Below are 10,025 nucleotides of genomic sequence, written 5' to 3'. Positions count from 1 at the left end.
CATGATTTAAGATTAATATTCACAAATAATACAGAGAACACTTGTCCATTGCAAAGGTCAGCTGATGACAGGTGTTGACCTACTGGGGCTTCTGCCAAGGCCGTGAACACCAGTGGCATCATATGCAGCACTATTCAGTTACAGTATATAAATACACAGTTCAAATGATGAGATGGTAAATATTGGTATGAATGTTGGACATGTTTTTTCAGTTGCTCTAATGCATTCGTCCAGGAGTGAGTTAATGAACCATCCGACTGTGCATAGGCAATGATGTAACTATGAGTAAATGTGGAAGCCCGTTTATGCCATTAAAAGAAAAAAAGAAGAAAAGTTTGTCATGATTTTAAAAATCATGTCAAAATGCCTACTTACTAAGTCAGAATCATGAGATAAAAAAAATCACAATTTTGATTTAAATTATGAGATGAAAATTCACCATCATTAGATTAAGAAGCCACAATGATGACATAAAAAGCCCAATTTATGAGATAAAAAGTCTAAATTATGAGGTGGTAAGTTAAAATTATTTGAAAAAACGTTTTGATTTATTAAGTCAACATTATGAGATAAAAAGTCTAAATTATGAGGTGGTAAGTTAAATTATTTGAAAAAACGTTTTGATTTATTAAGTCAACATTATGAGATAAAAAGTCTAAATTGTTAGAAAAAAGTAAAAATTACAAGATGACATACTAAGTGACCTAGTAAGTCAAAACTTTGACTTTTTACCTCATAATTTTGACTAAGTCGGAATTTTGCCTTATTTTTTCATAATTTTGACCAAAAAAATTATTTTTTTCTTTCACTGGCAGAAATTGGCTCCCATAAGTATCTGAGTCAAGTTAGGATATTGTATTTTTATTTTTTTTCCCCACATAATACAGCCATACAGTGCATACTTACGCTTCAATAAACCTATATTAAAATTAGAAAAGCACTAAATATATGTCATCTGAGCAGCTTTGCCTTGAGAAACTATAACCTGCATATTAGGTTTTTTGATGGTTGTTCTGGGAATGTCAGCATGGCTTACAAGTCTGCTGTGCCCATGGATCCCATGAGACTTAATCCTCCCATTATTTATTTGTCTTTTTTCTTTTTTTTTTTTGGTCATGTAACAATGAAATGAATGAGAAACAATACCAAGAAAAAAAAAAAAAACTTCTTTCGACGAATAGAAATCGATGTTTTGTCCACGTGACCAAACACGGAAGCTGTGCTGCAGCTTTTCAGTCAGGAGGGAGGTAGTTACTTGTGGTCGCATTTTGAAGTTCTTCACGTTTATTAGAAGTTAACGATACACTAATTCTGCCTGTTAGTCGATGACATTGAACCGTGAACATGACTCAGGCTGAGAAAGAGCAGGAGAACGGGAGGGAGAAAGAAAAGGAGCGAGACAAGGAGAAAGAGAAGGAGCAACAGCGCGGCGTGAAAAGACCCATCGCTCCGCCGGCCATCCCGGAGCCTCTCCAGGAGGTGAGATGGAGAGTTTCAACCGCTGTCTAATGCTCAGATTCCTGTAAAGTAGCCGAATATCAGTGCTTGGAAAACATCCCAGTAATCTGTTCATTTGTCCTACACAGATATCCACTTTTCTTGACTGGCGCTTAATATCCGTCACATGAACTCATCTGTGACTTGGCAGTGAACAAATTTAGTTTGGTATTTTCATTATTGGTTAAAATGTTAATGATCCTTTCGGTTTAGATGTTGCTCTAGATAATGTCAAAGGTTCCGCTAAAGCCCCGCACAGGTGACCTCAAAGGTGTTCAGTGTGCATTGATATGAAAAGCAAGAGAAGCTGTCAGCAGCTTAATGTGTATTTGTTACTTTTACTTGATACACTTACGTTTAGATTTTATTTTCACTCTATTAAGTTTTTGGGCATTGAGAAATCGTTTAATCAGCTAATAACTCCTGTCCAGGGACTGTTATGGTCTCCATAGTGCCTAGCTCAATGAAATGGTTTTCTGAGTTTGGTAGTACTTGACTGGCCTGTACAGAGCCCTTAACTCAACTCCATCAAACACTTTTGGGATGAGTTAGAACAAAGACTGCCAGGTCTTATCACCCAACATCCTACCCAGCTTCATTAATACTAATGATACTAATACTACTAATACTCTTGTGGCTGAATGGGAGCAAATCCCTTCAGATTTCAAATTCATGTGGAAAGTCTGTCCAGAAGAGTGCGGTGTGTTACAGCATCAGATTTTTGCCCATAATTTTACCCGATCATAAACTTCACAAATGAAATGTTCAGGTTTCCACATATTTTTGGCCATGTAATGGAATCTTTATTCACCTAATGTTCATGATATTGTGATTCTCATTCTGATTATTTCGAAACCATTTTCTCCTCTTTTACAGCAAATACAGAGCAATTTTATAGTTGTCATCCACCCTGGTTCCAGGACGCTCCGCATTGGCCGAGCAACAGACACTCTTCCGGTGACCATCCCGCATGTGATAGCTCGCAGACACAAGCAAAGTGGACAGCCCAGATACGAGGACCCCTGGCTGTTGAGAGAGGGTCTAAATGTATGTCACTCGTCACCAGAAACAGTCACAACACAGTCTTTTAGTCTCAAATTACTTTTAGTATTTGTGTCATATCTTCATTTACCCTTATTGCTTCCTTATCCTGTCCAACAGAAACCAGAGAGTAATGAGCAGAGGCAGAACGGGCTTAAAATGGTCGACCAGGCTATTTGGTCCAAGAAGATGTCCAATGGAGTGCGGAGGACGCCAGTGTCGGCTGAACAGGTGCGCTTTATGGAAGAGACGAACAGGAAGAGAGAAAATCGTTGCTTATGAGAAAGTAAAAAAAAAAAAAAAGGAGACAATGACTTTGTAACCTCTGCAGTCATTGCAAATAAAAACAGCTTAGAGGGGTTTACCGGCACATAAAAACTACAAACTTTATTTGCCTTTAAATTGTTTGGCTTAAGTCACATTTCTGTTTTTTGACTAAAAGGGAAAAGGTTGCTTTAAACTACAATGAATGACTCTAGTGTTAACATCAGTGAGTATTGTGGTATCTATCGCTGTTTTAAGAGCAAGCATGGTGTATGCTTTCATGTGCAAAAATCTATTTTCATACCTGTTTTTTGTGTGTGTGTGTTTAGGCCAGAGCCTACAACTGTCAGATCCGTCCGGCAGTACTAGACAACAGTTCCAGGGTTAAGTGGACCAACACAGCTCACCATCCTCCTCATCTGGTGGGAGAGGAGGTCAGTGCAATGAATTTTTAAGTCAGGAAATATCCATCTAAAACTTGGCATTACCCGAATTCCTTGTCTCTGTTTCATCAATTTTTTTCCTCCTCTTCTACCTTCTCCATCCTGCCATCATGCAGGCTCTGTATGTGAATCCATCTGACTGTTACAACATCCACTGGCCTATAGTCAGAGGTCAGCTCAATGTGCATGGAGGTCCCGGAGGCTCACTGACCGCCGTTCTGGCCGACCTTGAGACAATCTGGAGTCACGTCATTCAAAAGCATCTGGAGATCCCCCTGAAGGATTTAAAGGTAGGAGAGACCTCTGCAGCTTTTTATATCACTCTCTTCAATGCTCTTTTCTTCTCACATCAATGCTTCGTTCTTGTGGCTGGTCGACAGTATTACAGATGCATCCTGTTGGTTCCTGACATCTACAACAGGCAGCATATCAAAGAAGTTGTCAACATGCTGCTGCTTAATATGGGCTTCTCAGGTATCACACACATATACAAAGACATACATATACATCGTTATACTCTGCCTCAGCCTGGTCAATCTATCCAATCTTTTCCCTTGCTATCACCTTATGTTCTGTCCTGTGTGTGTGTATAGCAATCATCGTGCACCAGGAGTCGGTGTGTGCTACGTTTGGCAGTGGGTTGAGCAGTGCTTGTGTTGTGGATGTAGGAGACCAGAAGACCAGTCTCTGTTGTGTAGAGGACGGAGTGTCCCACCGGAACTCGAGGTGAGGCTGAGAACAACTTTTTATGAATATGTCTTTGAAATAATTAATTTGTCTGGATTGTAATTGCAGAGATCATAGTTATGTTTTACACAGGAAACCACAGAGCAGTGATATAGATGACAATAGTGAAAGTTTTGTAAACCCCACTGGAAATATATAGAAAACAAACAGCCTGCCAGATTGATAATAATAATGCTGGGTTCCTGCAGTTTCATATTGACATCTGGCTTTTTTGCGGCATCTGTATTTTATGTTTTTATCTGTCTGTTGGACTTTGCAGGTTGTCTTTGGCATACGGTGGCTCAGATGTGACCCGTACTTTCTTCTGGCTCCTGCAGAGGGCAGGATTTCCCTATAGAGACTGTCAGCTGTCCAGCAGATTGGACTGCCAGCTATTGCAACATATAAAGGAGACCTTCTGCCATCTAAACCAAGTGTGTGGGTCAGGGGTGGGATCTGTGTACGTGTGTTAATGGTTTAGAGGGAATATTTGGAAATCCCAGCATGTGCGTTGATCGAGTTTTTAAAATAAATGCTGGCCTGTTTGTTTCTGGTGAACTAACCACAGTTATTCTTAAAAAATGACAGAGAAATATGCAATTATGCGAATAAATTCTAAATGTTTCTTCATCTTATTAGGACATATCAGGACTACAAGATCATGAATTCCAAACACGCTTCCCAGAAGCTCCAGCTCTGCTCTACCAGGTTCGACTAGGAGATGAGAAATTACAGGTACTTTGCTGTAATATAACTCTAAGCTGATTTTAGATTGATGCTGAAATACTCTTTACATTATTCTGTCTCCAGCTTGCATCTGTGGCTCTATTTGTGTCTCTCCCCCTCATGTTTACTGGTTAAAATGTGTGTGTGTGTGCATGTTTTAGGCACCCATGGGACTTTTCTACCCGACCACATTTGGCATCGTAGGTCAGAAGATGACATCCCTGCAGTACCGTTCCCAAGGTGACTCAGAGGATCCTCATGATGAACACTACCTGCTGTCCACGCAGAGCAAACAGGACCAGGTAACTCACACAGAGATATTCGTGCCCATCTTGAATTAAATTTCTTCAGATAGATGCTCTTTGGTTCTTGTCCTTTTTTGCTTATTCTCCTATTTTCTCCAACAGTCCTCCAAATCTGCTTCAGACCGGAAGGCTTTCTCCAGACCGGGCGGAGCTTTGGATGGAGAAATGAGCGGTCAGGGAGGGATTGGGGAGCTCTCAGACCTGCCTAGGGGCTGCGGGAGTGGCGGTGCTGGAGGGATGCAGGGGGAGATGGAGCTTGGTCCTACCCAGGGGGAGTGCCTGATGGGGGTAGGAGAGGTGGAAGAGCCACTATCTACTCACCTCTCCAGGAAGACTGCTATCATGAGCCAGTTTGAGAGCAAAGCACTTGGCCTGGATAAGGCCATCCTGCATAGCATCGACTGCTGTGGTAAGGAAAGACAGAGGGTGAAGGGAAAAAGGATTAAGTAGGGAGATGCAAAGTTAACAAAGTACTTGAAAAGAGAGTGAAAATGCAGGACTCAAAGGAGTACTCTGTAGCTGGATCACAGAATAGAAATGGAAAGGAATTATGTAAATAAAATGAAAAAAACAACAACTATTTTTTAATGTTATTTACAAGGAAGTAAAAGGTCAAGGATGCAGAGGAGGAGAGATGTTTCACGATGCTCAGAACATCCTGTTCTAGCTCATTCTCGTCTTTTTATTGACAGCATCGGACGAGACCAAACGAAAGATGTACAGCTCCATACTGGTGGTGGGAGGAGGGCTCATGTTTCATGGTGCTCAGGAGTTTCTGCTTCACCGCATTATCAACAAGATGCCGCCCTCCTTCAGAAGGCTTGTAGACAACGTGGAAGTTATCACACGGCCAAAGGTAAATGTTGCACAGACTCAGACTGAGATACAGATCTGCAAAGTAGTGACCCTCATTTAATATTTCCATGTGCTCTCACTTGCCAGTGTATTAGGCACACCTAGATTTATATAAATTAGGGTAGACTAAATGTTAAAAACAAATTAAATATAAACTGAACATTATAACCTTCATGAAAGTAGGATTTATTGCAGGACCGTATTAGTTTTTATCTAATTTTACCTAATAAATTGACAAATGGGTGTATGTCAGAGGTTGTGAGTTAATAAAATGAGAACTACGCAGAACATACTGTATGTTATACAGCTTCCTTAATGTACTGTATATTGATGTGCATGTGCTCTAGGATATGGACCCTCGCTTGATATCGTGGAAGGGCGGAGCAGTGCTGGCGTGTCTTGACACCACACAGGAAATGTGGATCCACCAGGGGGAGTGGCAGCGCTTCGGTGTCCGAATGCTCCGCGAGAGGGCTGCCTTCGTCTGGTGAAATCAATCAGATTTTACTTGAAGCTAAGAGAGGATTCCTAAAAAAAAAAAAATCCCACTTTGTGACACACATGATGTAAAGTAGGCTGTTTTCTTGGATCAAAAACCCAGATGAGGTCATTGTTTAACTGTTGAACAGTCTTTAATAGGAGAGGGAGTTTACTAGTTAATATTCTGTTAATATTACTGTGCTTCTCTCATGTTCATGGATGAGTGGATCTGTGTAAATAAACCCTTCACACTTTGATAAATAATTGTTGCATTTGATTGGAACAAACAAAATCCACTTTTCTTGGAATTATGAACATAATGAATTTAAACACGAGGTTGTAGGAAAAAATCTCTCCACAACCTCATTATTGAGTGAAAAGTGACATCTCAGCTCTACATAGATGGAAGTTGTGTCATTACCAAATGTGACAATAATGGAACAAGAAAAACTCAATACTAATGTGTTTCAACAGCATAAATCTTTATTCAAACAGAATGATACAAAACAAAGACAAACAAATGTCATGATTCCCAGGAGGGATGATCATAATATTGACACACAGCTCTGGTGTGACAGGAAAATTAAGGGGCAGAAGCGGGGAAAGGGTAGAAAGTGATGAGGATTGCTGCTTTATCAGCCAATCTGGCCCCTACGTGTAGGAATTCCCAGAAAGGCGTCAAGAAACTGCTCGTGGCAGTGGCAGCAGATAAAGAGGGGCTTCAGCACAGTGTTGTCACCATCTTTCTTTATGCTCTCAGCAAACAGACACTATGCCAGGCCCCACGCCTACACAGGATGTGTAGGCGTTTACCTGGTGAAAAGCAAGGATTATACATTAAGTAAGGTTGTATTCACATTATGTCCAAATATCTATGAGGCACTTAAAAACCAACTTAGAAACGTTAACAACTTACAGTTGTCAGTGTAGGCAAAGTTATTAGACTAAACACTTTATATCACTGATACAGTCTGCAGAGTTAGCAGGTATGCACCAACAGGGGCTTATCTGTTGGGTGACATAGTTCAGAAAAAATGGTATTCCTCACCTTCCTCATCCTCCTCCACCCATTGGTGGAGCACTGGGACCTCCACCATGGTTTATTCTCCCCATCCTTCTTCTGCCACCAGGGGGACCTGGAGGACTGCACAAGCAAGCAACAGAAGAAAGAAGATTATTTAAAATTGGGGCTAAAGAAAGGACTTGTTTTTGTCATTTTCTAGCTCATTCCAAACTAATAAATTCAATTTTAAATTATGCTATTCAGATTAAGTTTTTCAAAGCAATTATTCAAGTTAAACAATAAAAATTCAATTTCTAGTGACATATTTCTGCCCATAGAGGAATAAGATATATCAGGCTTTGGATACACACACAATACTAGGAGGACACTTCATTTGTTCATTGTTGGTTTGGCTCTGCATGTGAGATTTGTTGACAATAAGAAAAGCAAAAAATCGCCAGCCCTTTAAAACAAATTAAAACCTGGATGCTACTATTACACGCTGTATGCCTTTGGCCACTAGGCCACCAGGACATTGACTGTGGAAGGATTACTGAAATATGAAAACTAGTGAGGACAAAGCAGAAACAGTGATTGACACTATCTTTTTTTCCTCTCAGTTAAACATGATACCCTTTTCTAAATAAAATCCTCAGCTGGTTCCTACATATGACAAGGATATGCTAAAACACAGACTACAGTCTTACCATCTAAATGTTTTGCATTGAGGGACATAAAGGATATGTCTCTAGTGTGTGTGACAGTAGAGAAATGACTTTACCCCAGGGACTTACCCTCTGCCATCACTGAAGCTTGACGAAGCACCGTTTCCATCCTTTGTCATGTTAGGGTGAATTAATGTCTTAAAACTGTTAGAGGACAAACAAGATCAGGGTTCTGACACAAACACATTATTTCTTTTCTCACCTAAATTGTTACATTTCTCATCACAACTTCCAAGAAACGTATTAAACTTGGATTATCTGCAACCAATTTCCCTATTCAACCTGGGCAAGAAATGGTAGATGGATGGTGGATGTTTTTAGGCTCTAAAGGATAGCAATAGCCAATATTTTGTGACTCTTCTGATTGCTCAAGGAAGACAGCTGATTTATACCATCTTTTGAAATCAACAAAAAACTAACTGGCAACACTTAAGTTACTGGAATTACAAATCTTTACAGAAGCTCACACCTTCAAAAGTTGTTCACAAGTAGATTATATTGTTCAAAAGGTCACACATCCATTACTTGATTAAATACTTGTGTGAATGACTTACTACAGGCCGAAAAACTCCACAACTCCCCAGAAGAGATCGACCAGGAAGGACAGTCGCCATGGCGACTGCATCCGGCTGTCCAGGACCTGACCTGAGAAAGAGACAGACAGAGGGAGACAAAGAGGGACAAATGAGACAAGTAGCAACGGGGACCAGCCAAAGTAGGAGTTAATAGCCAATAATATAATTAATATCAAAATCCTATGTACGCATGCCTCATCAGTTTACAAATTACAAATTTAGCCAGTGTTAGGAAGGTAAAAGTAGAATACAATATGCTAACAGCCAAATCAGTGCTTAAAAGGGGAGAGACAACACGGCAGGTGTTTCGGTTTAACCAGTGACCGTGTTAACTGGTGACTTACAAGCGAATGTGTCGTGATTGTCATGGTGACGGCAGCTGTTCCTCTTAAAAGCCTTATCAATTTTACTTTAATCAATATATACTCATCTGTGTTTATTTAACGTTAGCCTTATACGTTAGCAGTGCAGCTACAACCTATCTTAGGATTCTATACCGTTATCCTCAACCGGAAAGTGGCTAATATTCAACCGATGAACTTGCTTTTCCATTGTGTACATATTAAAAGTACAGTTTGTGACTAAATATTGTGTACAAACTATCTACCGTCTGTTTAACTTGTGACCCATCAGTGTGGATACTACGACGAGATTCATCATTTCTCTCAAAAAAGCCGTTGAAAAAGATTGACTTCAGGTTAAGGATTAAATTTATCTAAGTTAAGACTGAAAAAACAAACGAATATATACTGTATTGAATATTCAATTTAAGAGAATTTAAGGCCTTTAGGAGGACACCTACGTCGTCGCTACGAGCAACCACGACGCAAGTCACTAGTTAACACGGTCCCTTGTTAAACCGAAACACCGGTAAACATGTCCTAATGTTCAACATAGTACAATGAATTAACTACTACAATTAACTGAAATGACATGCTGGTAGAAAGCCTCTTAGAGGAGACTCGTTGGATTTTAAAGATGCGGTTCTTCCTACTGCGCAGGTCCAACAAGTTAGCTAACAAGCTAGTTCGCTGAATGTAGCCTAACGCTCTACTAATATAAAGTTACACATCCTTGTTGAAAAGATGAGTTTTAACTAGAAATGTTCAGCAGAGGAAACATGTTTTACAAGAAAGCGACGAATTCGCCCTGAAAATGAGCAAACCACTCACCGTTAGACACGTACACCATCTTTCAGAAACTAACAGCGGCTCTCACTGCTTTGTTTACTGTTGCACTTCCGGGTCCCATTTGTTGCGTCATTATCGCACGCGCATGTGCAGCCGTTGTGAAAAATGAAAATAAATGACATAGCTTAAAGAAAAAATGCCAAAATGGAACAAAACAAAACATTTCCATTACATTTACATAATAAATAAGAATAT

General features: G+C 40.0%; 2 protein-coding genes across 3 annotated transcripts; one reads left to right on the top strand and one right to left on the bottom strand.

Moving 5' to 3' along the window:
- The first annotated feature begins 1,203 nt into the window (after positions 1-1,203).
- actr8 (actin related protein 8) lies at positions 1,204-6,601 on the top strand. Its single transcript, XM_044351704.1, has 13 exons — positions 1,204-1,479; positions 2,374-2,544; positions 2,659-2,769; positions 3,132-3,236; positions 3,362-3,535; positions 3,626-3,719; positions 3,839-3,971; positions 4,252-4,405; positions 4,611-4,706; positions 4,859-4,999; positions 5,105-5,411; positions 5,695-5,858; positions 6,205-6,601. Exons 1-13 carry the CDS (start codon positions 1,345-1,347, stop codon positions 6,346-6,348), a joined length of 1,929 nt encoding a protein of 642 aa, XP_044207639.1. The 5' UTR covers positions 1,204-1,344; the 3' UTR covers positions 6,349-6,601.
- Positions 6,602-6,802: 201 nt separating this feature from the next.
- selenok (selenoprotein K) lies at positions 6,803-9,919 on the bottom strand. Of its 2 annotated transcripts, XM_044351899.1 has the most exons (5): positions 9,813-9,919; positions 8,620-8,710; positions 8,135-8,209; positions 7,386-7,481; positions 6,803-7,150 (listed from the first exon to the last, which is right to left on the bottom strand). In XM_044351899.1, the coding sequence occupies exons 1-5, from the start codon at positions 9,829-9,831 to the stop codon at positions 7,147-7,149; spliced, it is 285 nt and encodes a 94-aa protein (XP_044207834.1). In that variant the 5' UTR covers positions 9,832-9,919; the 3' UTR covers positions 6,803-7,146. The 2 variants fall into 2 exon arrangements, with proteins under 2 accessions (XP_044207834.1, XP_044207835.1); XM_044351900.1 differs by lacking the exon at positions 6,803-7,150 and having other exon boundaries at positions 7,382-7,481.
- Between the last annotated feature and the right edge of the window lie 106 nt (positions 9,920-10,025).

This window comes from Thunnus albacares, chromosome 5 (assembly GCF_914725855.1).
Source record: "Thunnus albacares chromosome 5, fThuAlb1.1, whole genome shotgun sequence".
Taxonomy (NCBI): domain Eukaryota; kingdom Metazoa; phylum Chordata; class Actinopteri; order Scombriformes; family Scombridae; genus Thunnus; species Thunnus albacares.
Note: the sequence above shows the minus strand (reverse complement) of the source record. Positions and strands in the feature narration are given on the sequence as shown.

Excerpts from the sequence above, each read along its gene's own strand:
- actr8 (XM_044351704.1), top strand. The coding sequence starts at position 1,345 with ATGACTCAGGCTGAGAAAGAGCAGGAGAACGGGAGGGAGAAAGAAAAG. Across the intron at positions 1,480-2,373 it reads TCCCGGAGCCTCTCCAGGAG|CAAATACAGAGCAATTTTAT; the intron begins GTGAGATGGAGA and ends CCTCTTTTACAG. Across the intron at positions 3,536-3,625 it reads TCCCCCTGAAGGATTTAAAG|TATTACAGATGCATCCTGTT; the intron begins GTAGGAGAGACC and ends GCTGGTCGACAG.